Consider the following 19,875-nt stretch of genomic DNA (forward strand, 5'->3'; position numbering starts at 1 on the left):
GGTGACGATGGTGATGATGGTGATGATTGTGCTGATGGCGATGGTGATGATGGTGATGATTGTGCTGATGGCGATGGTGATGATGGTGATGGTTGTGCTGATGGCGATGGTGATGATGGTGATGATTATGCTGATGGTGATGGTGACGATGGTGATGATTGTGCTGATGGCGATGGTGATGATGGTGATGATTATGCTGATGGTGATGGTGACGATGGTGATGATTGTGCTGATGGCGATGGTGATGATGGTGATGATTATGCTGATGGCGATGGTGATGATGGTGATGATTATGCTGATGGTGATGGTGACGATGGTGATGATTGTGCTGATGGCGATGGTGATGATGGTGATGATTGTGCTGATGGCGATGGTGATGATGGTGATGATTGTGATGATGGCTATGGTGACGATGGTGATGATTGTGCTGATGGTGATGATGGTGATGATGGTGATGATTATGCTGATGGCGATGGTGACGATGGTGATGATGGTGATGATGGTGATGATTGTGCTGATGGCGATGGTGACGATGGTGATGATTGTGCTGATGGCGATGGTGACGATGGTGATGATTGTGCTGATGGTGATGGTGATCATGGTGATGATTGTGCTGATGGCGATGGTGACGATGGTGATGATTGTGCTGATGGCGATGGTGATGATGGTGATGATTGTGCTGATGGCGATGGTGATGATGGTGATGATTGTGCTGATGGCGATGGTGACGATGATGATGATTGTGCTGATGGCGATGGTGACGATGATGATGGTGATGGTGACGATGGTGATGATGGTGATGGTGACGATGGTGATGATGGTGATGATTGTGCTGATGGCGATGGTGATGATGGTGATGATTGTGCTGATGGCGATGGTGACGATGGTGATGATTGTGCTGATGGCGATGTTGACGATGGTGATGATTGTGCTGATGGCGATGGTGATGATGGTGATGATTGTGCTGATGGCGATGGTGATGATGGTGATGATTATGCTGATGGCGATGGTGACGATGGTGATGATTGTGCTGATGGCGATGGTGATGATGGTGATGATTGTGCTGATGGCGATGGTGATGATGGTGATGATTGTGCTGATGGCGATGGTGATGATGGTGATGATTGTGCTGATGGCGATGGTGATGATGGTGATGATTGTGCTGATGGCGATGGTGACGATGGTGATGATTGTGCTGATGGCGATGGTGATGATGGTGATGATTGTGCTGATGGCGATGGTGATGATGGTGATGATTGTGCTGATGGCGATGGTGATGATGGTGATGGTGATTACTTGTAGTGAGGTAGCGGTAGCTGGTGGATGGCGTGATGGATCTTCTGGAGCCTCTCCTCAACTGAGGGAGCACGAACAGCCTCCTGGGACCAGGGCACACACAGTCGGTTATTACATCGTTCATCTATTTTGACCAAATAAATACATCGGTTCGTCTGAAGTCACCCAAGGCAGTATTGATTGCTGCTGATGATCATGTACCCGTGTGGGTGATTGGCAAAGATGAGGACATACGAAAGTGAGAGGACACTGGATTTTTGGCACTTAGAGTTTGGTTTTTCAAACTCCATTGATTGCAGTCACATTTATTTTAAATAGAGTCACATGGAACTAAAAACAAAAGTGTTGAGCTTGGACAAGTGCAGGAAGTTTATAGCATGGATGGCTGCTGGAAAGGAGTTTGCAACCTATGAAATTGAACGTTTCACTTAAATAATCCCTTGAGATGGAACATCTCATTTTCAATTATGACAATGGGGGCAGAGATTCTGCAGGGGTGATGAACATGACAACGAAAGCCCAGGATCGATTTCAACTCCGAGGATTCACACACTCGGTGCGATGCCAGAATTTAGGACGGGCACCTAACAGTGGACTCCTTTACCGACGGGGAGCACTTCTGCTTTCGCAACACGTTTCTGGAGGAAGTTACAACGAATCCGGCATGAGACGCGAAGGTGGACAGGGAGATTGCGTTCCTGGAGGCAATGGCGATGTTCAGCTGGGTCTCCTGCCGCAGCACAGATATTAACAATGGAAAAGATTTTTCCAGGAGATGCATTACGAAGATCAGGGGGCGAGAGTGGAGCCTTGTGGGGGGCACCATAGCTAGCACAGGGGCTTCTGGGAAGAAGATGGTCCTTGTGCAAAATCGTAGAACAAGCAGTTTGAAAAATGAAGGCAGAAGTTGGAGAGAAGTGTACTGGAGATGCCCACATGGTTATACGGGATGGAAAGGTCTTTGGTGTCAAAATCAGCAGAGAGATCTCGGACGACGAGGAGTGAGAGGGATCCACGATCTGGAGGGAGAGGAAGGTCACTCACAGGAGGTAGGGTCGGTACAATTGTCCTCGGAGAACCCAAATTGTGCTGGATCCCCGAGACCAAGGGGAAGAGGTGATGGAGAGGGGAAGAGGTGATGGAGAGGGGAAGAGGTGATCGAGAGGTAAACCTCGGGCCTTTTTCAAGAAAATGAAGATTTGAGATCGGATGGAAGTTGGCAGGGGTCTTCTAGAAACTGCAGAGGTCACGTGACCCAGATAACAAGCAATACATCTGAAGACGCGTGATGCGATGAAGACATGCGCTGTTGCATACCAGACGTTTACTACTACTATGGGCACACACGCGCACATACGTACATCGAAGAGGTGGAAGAGGTGGTAGGTGAGCAGGGGCTCGGGGAGGTCGCGGAAGAACTGCTTACAGAGGGAGCTCACGCAGTGCACATCGCGCATGTACACGCTCCGGGTCAGGTCGGGCACGCGGCCCGCATCAAACTCCTCCCTGCATCACCACCGCCGCCATGATCAACATAAACACACTGCTCAACCACACGTGAGACAAGGACAATTAAGCAGGCTTTCTCTGTCGTAGGCCAACTCAGTGTCAATGACAATGCATACATGATCAAAACATGTTTTACCACATGCAATAGGTGTATATTTGGCGTGGAAACATCTTAACACTTGCTGTATCCTATGTGAACCTCATTTGCCAGTAAAAATATGATAATTGGTTTTTTTACCCTTCTATCTGCCAACAAAACTGACACCTTTTTTTTTACAAGGAGTCATGTTTGCAGAGACCGCAATACCTGCAGTCATAATACAAACAAAAGACATAACTCTGATAATGTGCATTGTCCTTGAAGTTGATTGGTCCACACCCGAGACAGCTTTCCTTAGAGCCTAGTCTCACATGGGTTGGACCAGATGACGCCAAAAGGCGTTATGTCTTTTGTTTGTATTATGACTGCAGGTATTGCGGTCTATGCAAACATGACTCCTTGTAAAAAAAGTTGTCAGTTTTGTTGCCAGATAGAAGGGTAAAAAAACCAATTAACACTTGCTGTATCGTTGCCAGGAAAGGGTAAGACCTTTTATTTTTTCATCATCTTGATACCGGCAAAACGGGTCCTCGTTCACCATTCTGCTGCTAGCCGAGCTTGCTGTAGCCTCGCAGCTCCATCCCCTAGCTGAGCGCACTGCTATTCTGTCATCCCACCATTTTCTCAACTCACTCAAACGAGTCCTGAGGTCTCACTCGCCCCAAAAGCTTTCATTCCTCAAGGACCACCGCTCCTCTTTGTGTGCAGGTTCTTCACGGACTTCGATCCTTCCCAGCCCAGCCAATCACCTGCTGTTGCTACCCAGCCTCGACCCTGATGCGATGGGGGCTTCCTCTCAGCGCTGTTCTGTCTGCCCAGAGCCCCCTCCTTAAATAAAGTCATGGAACGTTCATTCCACATGCTCTCCGTTATTATTTAAAGCCATTCCTCTCTGTGGGGCCATTACAATGCTTACTCATTCCTGGTATAAAATTTAAATCATACGCTCAGTTCTGCAAGGCGCGCGGTGGGCCAATTACAGTAATGCATTGCTACAAGCGTTCGCTCTGCAGAACTGGTTTAGCTGCAGGTGTTACACTTTCAATTTTATTGCTCACGCACTCTGATAATAAGCAGCATCACCATGTCCTCCAGTGTCCTTCCCTTTATTAGAAATACATATATCTAAAAGTTCCCTTACACTTGATCATATGAGTAGATTTTCCAGCTTACCCCAAATTCCAGCTTACTCGAGTCCAACTGCAAGGGGGTTGAATATTTATAAATGACATAAACTATTCAGAAAGGTGATTAAGAAATAAATGTTGAACATTTTAGAGGTCGACTAACAACCATGTGAGTGAGAAAAACGGTTAACATAAATGTTTGTTTCATCATGGGACCTCCTTTGCCAGTACCAAAATATACTAATAGGGTTTTCCCCTTTTGTTTCAGGCCATCTGGTCGAACATCATATGAGACTAGGCTCTAAAGAAAGCTGTCTCTGGTGTGGACCAATCCGTTTCAAGGACAATGCACACATTATCAGAGTATTGTTTTTGTTTGCATTTGACTGCAAGTATTGTGGTTAATGTAAGCAGGATTCCTTGCAAAAGGTGTCAGTTTTGTTGCCAGAAAAAAAGGGGGAAAACCCTATTAGTATAAATGTTTGTTTTTACTTCTACCATTGACCACATAGCCACCGCACATACTATCAACCGTATTCCATAAAAATTAACCCGTAAAAACAAAGTTTTTCACTATAAATCCTTTATATGCGTGTTCAATTGGCCACAACCCAGCCCACATTGGTCTTTGAAACGGGCGGCTAGAGTCCTCTCGTCCTCTGGCTTGAGATGGCTGCCACCTATGGGTCAGATGATTGTCTGCCACCATTAAGCAATTGGTAATTAAATATATATATTTTCCTAAAAGGTGTAAAGTTTTGGAAATTTTTTTCTCACGAAAATACATTGTCACGCACAACGAGTTTGTGTGCAAAATGTCAACTCGATTGGATCACGGGAAGTAGGTTAAAAAACGACCGAAAGATTTGCATGGTCGTAAGCAAGCAAGTGAAGTTAATATAAAGGATTAAAAAATGAACCCGTAAAAATAAAGTTTTTCACTATAAATCCTTTATATGCGTGGCATCGGGGCGGCTAGAGTCCTCTCGTCCTCTGGCTTGAGATGGCTGCTACCTATGGGTCAGATGATTGTCTGGCAGCATTAAACAATTGGTAATTCAATATTTAATTTTTTTCCCATAAACAGTGTAAAATTTGGAAAAAAAATTTTCACGAAAATGCATTGTCACGCACAACGAGTCTGTGTGCAAAATGTCAGCTCGATATGATCACGGGAAGTGGGTTAAAAAACGACCGAAAGATTTGCACGGTCCTAAGCAAGCAAGCAAGTGAACTTAATATAAAGGATTTAAAAAGACACCTGAGTATGAAATCGCATCGAGAGCTGCGTTTCGTCGAGGCCCGCCGCAGCTCACCTGAGACGCTTGGTGTTGCTGGCAACGCCCGACAGGCGGTAGATTCCATCCACGAGCCCATGCCTCTCCACAAACGCCGTGCACATGCGGACCACCTGCGGCGCTGTGAGGGGGTCGGAGTAGGGGTCAACTTTGGTTTTGGTGCCCCAAAGGTCATCATGTGCTCGGGGAAAATATCATTATAACAAATGTGAAATTATTCTTTGGTTCTTTCGGTTAAGTCACGTCTAAAGATAAAATAATAAATTAAATAATAGCATATTACGACGTTTCGATTGCAACACAAGCGATCATCATCAGGCATTAAAGAAATAGCAACAAAAATCTAACTAGAAAACTATAGACAGACATACAAGCAGAGAGACATGTGGTAACTGCCAGCAGGCACTTTTTCCACCGTTGGTGTTTTGGGTTGTGGTTGGGTTGTTGGTGTTGTTGGCTGAGTTATTGGTTGTGGTTGGTGTTTGCGTTTGAGTTCTTGTCGGCGTTGGTTGGGCTGTTGGTTGTAAGTGAGATGCTAGATTTGAAGCTTTCGTGACTGCAAGTATTCATATTCTTAGGTTTTCGGTAAAGTCACGTAGGTAAAAATATTAAAATTAATAAAAATAAAATAAAAATCACGACGTTTCGGAGGCAACACAAGCTTCCGTCTTCAGGTGGAACCGTCACAGCACGATTGATGTATCAAGTAAATGAGAGATTCCAAGAGCTACTACCCCATATGTATACAGTATATATACGGGGTAGTATCTCTTGTAATCTCTCATTTAATTGTTTATTTTATTTTACTTATTATTAATTATTTTTTTTACCTACGTGACTTTACCGAAAACCTAAGAATAAGTAAGATGCTGGCCATGCTGCTGTTATTGGTGGTGGTTGAGTTGTTGGTTGTGGTTGGTGTTTGCGTTTGAGTTCTTGTTGGTGTTAGTTGGGCTGTTGGTTGTAAGTAAGATGCTGGCCATGCTGCTGTTATTGGTGGTGGTTGAGTTGTTGGTTGCCGCAGTGTTGTTGTCGTCATCTCACCCTGATCTTCCCCGGACTGCAGCAGGGAGACCAACTCCACCCCGAAGACCCGTGCGGCTGTGTGCCGCCGGGAGAGGCGGGCCTTCATCCCACAGGGCCTTCACGCGACCACCAAAGACAAAGATCCCCTGTGTAGCCTTAGCAGACTAAAGGGACAAGTGCTGTTAGCTAGCACCAATGAAGGCCGGCACGGTACACGAAAGGTCTTTTTCTCCCTAGTGGCGATATTTACACAATCACTTGAGGTTCAGGCGACCCAGGGAGGCCCACAACTGGGTCAGATAATCATTCCCGGTATTGGCGGTGAGCGGTAATTAATTGAACTCGGGTTGCAACACAGCACGTTCACCGCTACACTATCACCACCAACATTAGTATCCCCACTGTTACGACAATCGCAACGTACGGTGCGAAAAAATTTCACCAATATAAACATCACCAACATCATCATCATCTCCGGCACTACCACCATTTCCAAATTTAGCCCAACTATCACATCATCATCACCATCCAAAATATAAAAATGCTATTTTTAAAAAGAAATATCAGGGATCACCGATGTCATAATGATTATCATTATTAACGATGCTATTGTCATTATCGTCAGCATCATCGTTACAAACATCATCGCTATCACCATGACTAACCGTATTGTCATACTCTTTGGTTCTTTCGGTAAAGTCACGTAGGTAGAAAAAGAATAAAACAAAATAAAACAAAAAATAATAAATCACGACATATCTATCGCAACACAAAAAAATAATCCAGCAGTTCCACTGCTGGATTATTTTTTCGTGATATATTATTTTTGTATTTTATTAGATTATTTTTCTACCTACATGACTTTACCGGAAGAACCAAAGAGTATGGATTCCTGCAGTCACGAAAGCTTCACATCATATTGTCATAAATGCAATTATCATGTTTTACTCCATCATCAACGTCAAACATCGTTTTCATCAACATCATCACTATCATCAACAATATCATCATCGATGCAAATAGCGTTGTCTCCAATAACTCCACCAACACCGTCATCAATTCTCAACCCACCACTTGCTGGCCGTCTTGACGCGCCGATACATTTTCCCATTTAGGAGGTCGTCTGAATTAAAAATTAATGGTAATTGCTATCATTTATGGAAACGTTAAAGATGAGCATTTGTCCATTAAGGTCTAAATATGTTCAACATATGCAGTTGTGAATGCACTCTTAGCACATTAAAGCCCTTCACCGGGACTTTGCGATTGGACTCCAGGTACTGCCACTCAGTGATTCATTATTGAGCAGGAGGTTTGTGGAACAAAGCATCTTAGTTTGCTGCTTGTGGACATTAAACACCCCGTTCTGCTTGTGGCTGGCTATGAAAGTACCAGCGTTTGAATCTGGGTTTCAGGCACCACTCATTAAGGTTATTATTTTGTCACCGTACATTTCAACTGTAATAGTGTACATGGAAATGTCACGGACGGTGATTTGTGCTACACCTATAATTTGCTTAATACAAAACAATAGTTGTCCTATATTATTTGAAGAACGACGTTTTTCTGCCTGGCTGGTGCGTGTAGGCCTCGGCAAGGTAAGGTAAATTACCTTTTTTACCGGGTAAAAGGGTAAAGGTCAAGAGTAAAGGTGTCGACATGCCAAGGGGTAAGGTAAAGGGTAGGGTAAAGGTAGCTCAGAAGAATTGCCCGGTAGAGTTAAGGTAGCGCGAATAATTACCCGGTAAATACGGTGCCTTGTTTACCTCTAAAAGTTTCGTGGCGCAGTCCGTGGCCTCTATTTTAAATTGCGATACTTGATGTCGGACCAGATGGAGACGGTCCACGTCCTTGAGGTAGAGGTACTAGCGGACGAGGTCGAGGATGCCAGCAACGGCATTTTTGGGGTCGCTGCGAACAGCAATCGTTCCCATAGGAGCACACGCACCATTGGATGGAGGGTGATCCCCATGTACAGCAAGGGAAGCGGCAGCGCGTGCACTGCCGCAAGTGGTTTTTCACCCACACGAACGCGTCGGGGTGGAAAGTCCACCTCAAGAAGCACAACGCGCTCGCCCCCCAGGCAGCGAGGTCGGGACGTCGGCGTCGGCTGCCTGAAGACTTCCGTCTAACTGGGCCGGAGCGGCGCAGGGTCTTATTGCCTGTCGTTCGTCCGAGGACGATGGCAATGACGGACTTGATCAGGTTGTTGATGAGATCGCCATCGACCAAGACGACTGGGACGAGGAGGTTATGGAGGGCGGTGTCGTCGACAGCCTCAACGCCCGATTCGAGAGTATTCTATATGATAGCATTTATCGTTATAAACCTTTTTCATGTGTTGTACCCCAGTAATTTCCCTGTAATCGGGTAATTTGTATGGGTTAAGGGTAAAAGGTAGGGTAAAGGTAGGCTCGTTGCTTTTGACCTTTTACCTTACCTGCTAAAGGGTAAAAGGTAGGGTAGAGCGATGGTATTGTGGTCAGGTAAAAGGTAGGGTAAAGGTAGTCTTGTTTTTTACTGTTTAACTTTAACCTTACCTTGCCGAGGGCGAGGTGCGTGGGCAGCCAAACACACGGTGTTGACGTCACTCCACTCATCTGTTGTGCATCTTTATATCAGCTACATCGCTGGCGCATTATCAAATTCTATGTACACTGAACTTCTTTTGCACCACACGTAGGCAACCGCGCTAATCGGAGGTGCGGGGGAAGGACAACAAACTAAACACAAAAAGCAGCTGTACAGAAATGGGTTTTCAATCTATATTTAAAAGTCCATATAGCTCCAGTGGCTTCCTAATATCGGAAGGAAGAGCGTTCCAGATGGCTGCAGAAGCGCATCTGAAAGCGCGCCGATGCAGAGAACGTTTTTGTTCGACGGTGAGCCAAACGCCACTGCGAGGTTAAAAACGACAACTGGCTGTGACGCTCCTCGCTTCTTCAACTCGTGCCGCAATCTACTCAGAAGCCGTCCTCTTTGCTTTCAAACACAGTCGTCGCCTTGTTGGTTCAGTCCCTACCTCTGATCTGTGTCGAGAAATGTTCACATCTTAGAAACATGTCCTTGAAGTTGATTGGTCCACACCCGAGACAGCTTTCCTTCGAGCCTAGTCTCATAAGAGTTATGTTCTTTTGTTTGTATTATGACTGCAGGTATTGCGGTCTATGCAAACATGACTCCTTGCAAAAAGGTGTCAGTTTTGTTGCCAGATAGAAGGGTAAAGAACCAATTATCATATTTTTACTGGCAAATGAGGTCCCCATAGTGTAGATGCTTGCCCCGAGCTCTCATACTCTGATGGTGCATTGTCCTTGAGTTGTGCGCCTTTTGGCGTCATCTGGTCCAACCCATATGAGACTAGGCTCGAAGGAAAGCTGTCTCGGGTGTGGACCAATCAACTTCAAGGACAGTGCACATTATCAGAGTTATGTTCTTTTGTTTGTATTATGACTGCAGGTATTGCGGTCTATGCAAACATGACTCCTTGCAAAAAGGTGTCAGTTTTGTTGCCAGATAGAAGGGTAAAGAACCAATTATCATGCTTTAGATTCTTTAGATTACACTGGGTCAACAAACAAAAAAAAAATCATTTTTTCTGGCCTGGACTTTTGCAGCTGTTCTAGACTAATTTCAGGGTGCTGATTCCAAATCTGATCTCATATTTGCTCTATCACATCTCATTTTTATGCTATCGGCATACCCCATTTTCATTGATGTTACCCGAATTTAACTCTCTCACTTATGATTGCAAGTTGTTGCGAGTCCGTGACTGCTTTAGTGTTAAAATATGGTGCTGTATTTTTAGGATAGTGTGTTTATAATATCATTTTATGTAGATATCCACATTTATTTAATATTTTTCTTCTGCAGTTTTTTTATTGAAAATGCAATATTTGATATCTCAAAAACCTGATGTGATAGACAAAAACTGATGCCAAATTTGGAATCAGCACCCCAAAATTACATTAAAACCGTTTGAATACCTTATGCCAGAAAAAGTGTGTTGACAGGTGTTATTTGGCTGCTATAAATTCCCACGTGATAAGCCACTTCGTTGAGCTATCATTTGGGGTCAGGTCGCTTAGAAAAAGAAGCTAAACGCTCAGTGAGCTTTGCCTGGTTAAAATAAAATAGTTTAGTTTTATTTGTATGTTTTAGTGACTTGCTTACCTTCCCTATACTTTGCAGACCTATCGTGTGTTTGTGTATTGTTTGTTGTTGTAATGTTCTGACGCGTCCCTACTGGACATCTGTGAAAAAGAGCTTTATAGATCATCGGATTCCTCCTGCAGTGTAAAAAGTTTTCTGATTCTCATATTTCAACCATAACAACACCACCGAGTACTCTCACCCCACAACACGCTACCATGGAAACACCATGCGGTACTCCTACTCCACAACTCTACTAAAATGTTAACATCCTCCGATACTCTCACTCGCCCACACCATTGTACCGTTACATACTCCCCATCTGCTTCCCCTCAACAAACATGTCCACTACTCCAAGCTTCCAACCTTATTCCCCATATGAACCACCATCGCAAGGCGCCTCACTGGCCCCAAGGCATCAACAATGCCTCACCACAAAGCCTTCCACTGCAGATACAGCGTCCACTTCACGCTCAATTCTCACTGCAAAACATCCACTCGGTGCAAGGTCACATCGCATCCACAATGTCCTACATTAGGGCACTAGTGACATCCTCTGTCTCACCGAGACTTGACACACATTCCCTGAAATGTATTCACTCTTTGACGATGTAATCCTCTGGCTGCCACCTCTAGAAGCTCGCTCCTCTTTCTGGCTGGGTTGGTTGATTGATCCACATCTTCTTGGTTCTTTCGGTAAAGTCACGTAGAAGGGAAATAATAAAATAATAAAAATAAAACATTATCAAATAATTCTCACGACGTTTTGGCCACAACGCAAGCAGCCGTCCTCAGGTGAAGACCAGGTCTGTCGGGGGGACAGCCTTTGAATGAAACACCACCACGCTTGGAGCGTATATTTAAGCTGGGTTGGAAGGGGAAGAGCGCCTTGACAAAATAATCCGCATATCAAGAGGAATTTAGCAAATTTATAGGAAATGCAGATATGTGATTAGTACTACTTGTGAAATGCGTAGGAAGTGGGCGGGGGGTTTCAAAGTCACATTATGCCCGTGCATTATGCAGAATTAGCAGCATCAAAGGGAGGGGATAGGGGTAGCATTAATAAAGGGAAGGAACGTTAATAGTATGTAGTTGCAGTAACTAAACAATCACGTAAAAAACTAAAGTATAAACTACATAGTATCATCAGTATACTAAGTATACTAAATATTCTCTCCAATAAGCTGAGCTACTAACAGTGATCAACATCTGTAAGTGGCAAGAAACCCCTTCGAATCGGAAAGACGAGTGCAGGCCAGTAAATCAAACAGTTTCAACGACAACAGAAAAACGTGAACTGTACACAAGTTCTGGACCTTGTAATAGAATTGCTGCCATCTCTGCAAATCTGACTTTAAATTCTCGACCAAAAATAAATAATCTTCGGGAGCATCTCTCTCTTCACTTGCCACCACTCTATAACCTCAACATTTCGACTACCATCCATCAATGCCAAACCCAAACTTTGACGTCAAGTCTCTCCCCTCCACTCATCGTTACTGATGATTGCATAATCCATGTTGGTGATCAATACAATCTCATCATTTCACAGTCACTCTTGGAATCAATGGATCTATCCCAACTAATATTATCTCCCACTGGAACCCAATAATCCCAACCTTGTGAAATCCAACACCAAATCCATCACCACCATTTCACTGTCGCTCTCGGAGATCACATCACACATTTCTCCTCTCCACCTCTTTTTCTCGTATCCTCTGCTCTAATCGCAAATGACGCTGGAAACCAATAAAACACTTTTCAGCGTTGCAATCTACCTCCTGCATCTCCAAAACTCGACTTCCTCCACTGCTCCTTCACAGTTGCCAAGTGTGAGCAAGTGAGAAAAGGTCAATGAAATCAGTGTAATATACTATGCAATAAAAAAGTTTCTTTCTGGCTGGCTGCCTGACTGGTTAACAGGAGGCAAGGCCTGATGGATGAACGGATGGACCGTCACGTCCTAAAGGACATGCGCGTTCCTATCTATAAAGCAAATATTCAAGTCAATGGCATGAAGTAATCCAGTGGCCCCTCTGAGTACCCCCCCATCGTCATCGAGTCACGCGCCGTGTGGGTGAAGGCGGAAGAGTTGTCCACGAGGGCTGTGGGTTCCATGCGGTGAGGCACGGAGAAGACCGAGAGCGTGGGATGCCACTCATTCCTTACCAGCCTCTCACACACACACACAGCTGTCACAAACATCATGCCCTCACGCGGCCTGGGGCGTGCTGTTAGTAGCGTGCGTACGTACGTTAATGCAGCACTCACATATAATCTATATGTGCAAAACTGGCTGGCTGCTAGCCTTTTTTAAAAATAAAATAATTGTTGTGCTCATGAAACTTTTTCAGGGATAGAAATGGCTCGATTTGGTTTGTAGTTATGAACTTAAATCTGTTGGATCAACGTTTTACCTCTAAATCTGGGGGCAGGCGGGAGCGGTCCACGTTCGATACAACGTTTTGATTCAGTCCTTCTGAAAGGCGCTTATAATTTAGTTGACGGACAAACGAAACGTTGCTCTTTTATAAATGATTCTCACGCCGTACACTATTCTGTATCGTGTGTGCCAGCCTGATACTTGACATTTTTTCACCTACATTTCACATGTGACGTGAATGTACGTGCATTCAATCAATGTTTGTTTGTAGTTGTGTTTTATTGTTGTAAATAAACGCGTTATATCTGTGCGCGGTTTGCCCCTGCCATTTAATGTCAAGGCCAACATACATTGTCAAGTTTCCGCTTCTGTAAATGTACACGTAAAATAACCGAGAAATGTTGTTGTTGAAAATCTTTCACGAAGAGGTAAGAAACATCTTAACGATTTGGCCAGCCGGACTTCGGAAAATATTGTGGTTTCCAGAGAGAGAGGAAACATCGGGTTAGACGGACCGAGGCGAAATGAGTAATCAGATTTAAAAAAATGTAACGCGTAAATTCTAGATTTGAAGCTTTTGTGACTGCAAGGATTCATATTCTTCAGTTTTTTCGGTAAAGTCACGTAGGTAAATTTACTTGATACAGCAAGCGAGCTGTGACGGTTCCACCTGAATACGGAAGCTTGTGTTGCCTCCGAAACGTCGTGATTTTCATTTTATTTTTTATTTTATTTTACTTTTATTTTTTTATTTAATTTTTTACCTACGTGACTTTACCGAAAAAACCGAAGAATATGTAACGCGTAGCTGACGGGATTTTCCAAACTCCTCCAGTCGGCGCCACACAATTTTCTCCCATTCAAATACGAATTAAGTCCTTCCACGCTGCACGCGCCAGATAATTGTTAAACAGGTCCCACGTGACGAGCTAATCAATTAACACTGCGAAAATTGCCGATTCGAATGAAGCTCGTGACAAGGTAGCGATGCAGGCAATTTCTCCTTCACAAAGAAAGTTTTTTTTTTTACAAAACCCGCCGCATTACATCCTGGCCAGAGGTCGCAAACGGGTTTTGATTCCTTACCCGTACCCGTACCCGGCCGCACCAGGGTCGCAAATGGGTACCCGTATCCGGCCGGTTACGGGTACCCATACCCTACCCGTACCCGTACCCTACCCGAAATGAGTGACAAACGGTTACTCACCAGTGACTCACGGACTACCCGTACCCGTACCCGGCCGCACCAGGGTCGCAAACGGGTACCCGTACCCGTACCTGGCCGGTTACGGGTAGCCGGGTCATCGGGTAGGGTACGGGTATCGGGTACCCGGTTGCGACCTCTGATCCTGGAGTGCATCATTTTAACGGCATTCATTCAATGTACGCAAACTCTGGACCCGTTTTAACAGTCTCACCAGCAGCGTCTGGCTTGCTTGAGCCATTGCTGGAACAGTCAGATGTTATGGGCAAGAACCCTCTATTTGAGATATGGGTAGTAATGTAAAATTACGGTCATGTAAAAGTTGGCAATAGTGTCATCATCTGAGTCGTAGCCCGAATCACACACAAAACAATCCCGCAAATATAAGGTTCCTGTAGAGTACTGCCCTTAACTATTAACACAGGAAAGTCCCACCACAGAGTCTCAACAAGGCTGTTTTGGCCGATTCCATTCATGGGGGTTTGCCACGTGGGAGGAAAGTGAAATAGCAAGAGAAACCGCACACAATACTGTACCGTACGACAGCGTAACACTCAACACTCCACACGGATAGATTCAAGAATCCACTGTTATATTGCCGTATCCTGGCCACCTCGTAGTCCAGGCCTACAACGTTTGATATTCCAAGGCAGTGTCACATTCAAGTACTAGCCAGGCGCAGGCCTGCTTGGCTTCCGAGACTGACGGGTTGGCTGCATTCCGACTGATTTGTTCACGGACTTTGCTGGCCAAACCAGCCAGGGGCGCAGCGCCTCGCAACCGGAGCAGACAATCATCGTCACTGATTCACGATGCAGGTTTTTGGTTTCAGATAAATGTTGCGTGGAAGTGAAAGAAGTGAATTATTTTGCCCTTTGAAAAACGTGACACATTTTTTATTTATTATTTGACCCTGTCGGGTGGTGGAGGGTAACAACACATTTAGAAATAACGCGATCTGACCCAACAACCTTGATTATGAATAATATTGGTCGCGAAAGCCGACGTGTTAAATCGTCACTGATGTTGACCGTGAACGGGAATCGAACTTCGGGACGCCGGGTTGGTAGCGCAACGCTTTAACCACTGCAATACTGCTCCCCTTTACCAATGAAACACAAAGATCCCCCGTATAGCCTTAACAGACTGCAGGGGCATGTGCTGTTAGCGAGCACCTATGATGGCCGGGACGGTACACGAGGGGGTGGGTGGCCAGTACCACGCCCGACAGCCTTTGTCTCCCCAGTGGCGATGTTTACACACCGCACCGGGTACTCATTTAAGGCTGAGTCGACCTAGGGGAGGCCCAGGACCGGTTCAGATAATCGTCACTGGTGTTGGCCGTGAGCGGGAATCGAACCCGGGTCGCCAGGTTCATAGCGCAGCGCGCTAACCGCTACACTACCGCTCCCCACACACACACACACTGACTTGACTGACACACGCAACACACTCCCCCCCCCCCCCCTCTTAGTTAATTGGCTGAGCCGGGTGCCCCCCATCCTGGATGGGTAATAAACTCGAGGCTCACGCGTCCGCGGCTCTAATTGAGCCGCCGTGACCTGGGGGAGGCCGTGGCGGGCTAGGGGGGTGGGGGGGGGGTCCACAGGCGGTGATCGAGGACTGTGGAAATTACACATTCTCATGACGGCACCGAGTCCGTCCGTCCGTCCGCGGCGGCGGCGGCGAACAACTCCCATCAGCCAAAAATCAAGCGACTGCTGCTGGCTGAAGGGCACAAGGCAAAGCTCCAGAGTGTGGCATGGCATTTGGAAGAGGGTTGCTGAGAGATGGGCCAGTTGTTGGTAGCGCCGATAGCGGGTGAATTCCCGATTGTGTGGTTCCCAGCGCCTCGGGATCATTCCCTCTGACAGTGGAGGGAAACTATGCGTAGCAAATGACGTCCTTCTAAGTCTGTAGTGTTGAACGTATAGAGCAGCGGTCGGGAACCTATGGCTCGCGAGCCATATATGGCTCTTCCGGGGACGGCATATATATGGCTCCCAGACAATTTTAAGTTGAAAATAAATAATAATAAAAAATACAAATAAAATCAGTTTGGAACTGATTTTAAAATACTTGTGATATTGCTTAATATTACTGTGTCATTTTAAAGTAAACAGAAATTAGTTTTGAAGATAAAATTTCTCGGGTCACGGGTCCCGTGACCAGAAGTCGCATTAAAAGTAAGACATTTAATTTATTATACGTTAAAAATACTATATGGCTCTCATTAAAATATATTTAGAAATATTTGGCTTTTATGGCTCTCCCAGTCAAAAAGGTTCCCGACCCCTGGTATAGAGGTTATACTGTGGATAGTAACCATATTTTCGAGAAAATCGATTATGTTGGGTTTCTAACGGTGATTAAATAAATGGCAGTCATCGATTGCTTACCAATGGTACAAATCAATCACGACACGGGAGGCACTAGCATCATCATCATCACGTTCTCGACTACAGTATAAATCTCATGCTTAATTATACCGTAATCGTCACATCAACATCGATTATTCAACCATCGCCTTACTGCGTATAAAACCGTAGTTGGATCGAAATATCGATAATAATCATCGTATACCCAAATCACTCGGGATTATCCAGATCTCTTCAGGTTTCGCAAGCTAAGCAGGGCAGCAGAGAGCAGACAGAACGATCCGTTGTATTGTATTTCTATGGCCCCACGCCCAAGCCCAATTGCTCTTCTAACTCACGCTGACCACGGTGGTGATGTATGGTGAAAAAAACAACCCCCAAACGACCGCTACGGCGCGAGGAAACTCATCCAGCAGTGGAATGAGACTGTGCACGTGCAATACTCATGGCAGATACACCGACTCTTTATACAACTAGGCAGGAGTTATGTCTCCTTGGGGAAACAAGGGTTCTGTGCTATTCTTTTTGAACCTATCTGACGTGAAAGACCCAAAGAAGAAATGGTTCTGTGTCAGAAAAGAGATGAGCCAAGGCCTCTGAATTGCACAAGACAAGCGTTCCGAATCAGATGAGACACGCGCTCCCTATCGCGTGGAACGAGGCTTCTGATTTAGACACGGATTCCGCATCAAATGACACGAGACGATCCAATTATTTTGAGCTGTCGATAAGCCGAGGGTTCTGTATGAGACTTGGGTTCCATATCAGATGAAGCGTGGATTATGTCTAGGATTAGACGACGGTTCTGAACTAGATGGAACGAGAGTGCTTTCTGTGTCAGACGAAACAATAGTTTTAATTTAGACACGCATTCTGTACAGGATGAGACGGAATAATACGAGGAATTTGAATTGGATAACTAGCGCGTGTGCTGCATCAGATGGAACAAGGGGTTTTGAATCAGAGGAGACGGGGGTTGTACATCGAATGGAAACACAATTCCAGGAATAATCCGAATCTCTCACCGAGGGAGATAAGGCCTCGCCGAACGAACAGAGATCAACGCAGCTTCAACACCGACACACAAATTAAAGGAGTATGACAAAAATTAAAATACGCTGATACTGTCAAACACAAAAAACGGGTCCCGTATTGTAGATTAAAGGATCACTGTACTCACAACTGTCCGAGGGCCGTCGTCGAAACGGGTTCACATGCGTCCACAAAACGCATTATTTAAGTCGCGACATGTCACACGGCACATACCTACACGCCAGTAAGGCTTTGATTCCACACAGCGCGAGTTCCAGTGGGATGATGAGCCTGTGTGTGTGTGTACTTTGTGTGTTGTGTGTGTACTTTGTGTTTGTGTGTGTCGTGGGGGTGGGGGGGTTTAAATTTTAAAGTCGTCGGTGTCTCTGCGCGTGTTGTTTACTCGCACCGTTGGCATTTCACGCCGTGTTTCATGTAAAAGCTTCGTTGGAGCTCACGGCCAGCGAGATTAAGGAAAGGGAGTCCGCGTGCCTTCGGGCGGTGATGGAAGGGGAGGAGGGAGGGCGTGGGGGGGGGGTTGGAGTTTGCGCGTGTGAGCGTAAGTAGCGGCTGTGTGTATGTTGATGCGAGCGAGAGTAAATGAAAGAGGATGTGATGGAGAGTGTGAAAGAACGAGTGGTGTGTGTGTGTTGTGCAAGTAGTGTGTGTGAGAGAGTGTGAGTGTGCGGTGCTGTGGAGGGTGTGATCGGGTGTGCGGGTGTGTGTGAATCATCGAAGATGCGACAGGGGGTGTCAGTGTGTGTGTGTGTTGTGTGTGTGTCAGTGTGTGTGTGAGTGTTGTGTGTATGTCAGTGTGTGTTGTGTGTATGTCAGTGTGTGTGAGAGAGTGTTGTGTGTGTGTTAGTGTGTGTGTGAGAGAGAGAGTGTGTTGTGTGTATGTCATTGTGTGAGAGTGTGAGTGTTGTGTGTATGTCAGTGTGTGTGTGTTGAGTGTATGTCAGTGTGTGTGAGTGTTGTGTGTATGTCAGTGTGTGTGAGTGTGTGAGTGTTGTGTGTATGTCAGTGTGAGTGACAGAGGTTTGTAATAGGAAGTGTTTGTGAGAGGGGGATGTATGAGAGAGGGTGCTTGTTCGTATGAGAGTGTGTATGTGTGTTAGTACGAGTGTGTGGGTAGTGTTAGTACGAGTGTGTGGGGAGTGTTAGTATGAGAGTGTGGGGAGCGGTGGTGTAGTGGTTAGCGCTACGAACCCGGCGAGACCCGAGTTCGATTCCCGCTCACGGCCGACACCGGTGACGATTATCAGAAAAGGTCCTGGGAATCCCCTAGGTTGACTTAACCTCAAATGAGTACCTGGTGCGTTGTGTAAACATCGCCACTGGGGAGACAAAGGCGGCCGGGCGTGGTGGCTGGTCACCCACCCCCTCGCGTATACCACCCATGAACATAAAACTACAAGATGACTTGTCACCTATTAAGGGCCGGAAGGGCAGACGAATGAGACGAGAAGGGCTCGAAGTCTGACGGATGAGAGGAATGTCGTAGAGTCTTTGCTTAACAACCATCAACGTGCAACCCCCCCACAAAATTTGATAAATTGAGTCCCCAAATTACAACTCGGGAGGTTGATTGGCGCGCCTGATATGGGACAGGCTCAAGGCTTGAGACATACGTTGCTAAGTCTCGAGCACAGCACTCAACGCGTTGCATATTCCGACCTTTGATTTATCTGTGAACCAAAGCAATTGGCCTCCTGTGCAGCGTGAGGCCGCCAATGCGGTGTGTGTAGAAGGCGAGCTGTGTGGCCCCACACATCTCAACGTCGCTCCCCTACAGTCGACGCCAGGCAGGGTGCAACCACAGCACGTGGTCATCCAGAGATGCAGCCAATGCCGGATTATCCCCAGCAGCAAACACACACACACAGCACACACACACAGCACACACACACAGCACACACACACAGCACACACACACAGCACACACACACAGCACACACACACACAGCACACACACACAGCACACACACACACGCACACACACACAGCACACACACAGTACACACACACAGCACACACACACAGCACACACACAGCATACACACACAGTACACACACACACAGTACACACACAGCACACACACACAGTACACACATACACAGTACACACACACACACAGTACACACACACACAGCACACACACAGCACACACACACAGTACACACATACACAGTACACACACACACAGCACACACACACAGCACACACATACACAGTACACACATACACAGTACACACATACACAGTACACACACACACAGCACACACACACAGTACACACATACACAGTACACACACACAGTACACACACACACAGCACACACACAGCACACACACAGCACACACAC

The 19,875-nt window shown here is 45.8% G+C and overlaps 1 protein-coding gene across 2 annotated transcripts in view; it reads right to left on the reverse strand.

Annotated features, from left to right (window-relative positions):
• Positions 1–17,990, reverse strand: part of LOC133347803 (rho GTPase-activating protein gacN-like) — a 34,201-nt gene extending 16,211 nt beyond the window's left edge. The window contains exons 1-5 of one of the 2 annotated variants that reach the window (XM_061560425.1): positions 17,743–17,990; positions 6,375–6,472; positions 5,349–5,451; positions 2,658–2,802; positions 1,297–1,379 (exon numbers count right to left, since the gene is read on the reverse strand). In XM_061560425.1, the coding sequence (XP_061416409.1) occupies positions 1,297–1,379; positions 2,658–2,802; positions 5,349–5,451; positions 6,375–6,462 (419 nt within the window). In that variant the 5' untranslated portion in view covers positions 6,463–6,472; positions 17,743–17,990. Of the gene's footprint in view, positions 1–1,296; positions 1,380–2,657; positions 2,803–5,348; positions 5,452–6,374; positions 6,652–17,742 lie in introns of those variants that run through there. The other variant, XM_061560426.1, reaches the window with a different exon arrangement.
• Positions 17,991–19,875: the final 1,885 nt, after the last annotated feature.

This window comes from Lethenteron reissneri, chromosome 26 (genome assembly GCF_015708825.2).
Source record: "Lethenteron reissneri isolate LAM-NWPU_2019-01 chromosome 26, ASM1570882v1, whole genome shotgun sequence".
Classification (NCBI taxonomy): Eukaryota; Metazoa; Chordata; class Hyperoartia; order Petromyzontiformes; family Petromyzontidae; genus Lethenteron; species Lethenteron reissneri.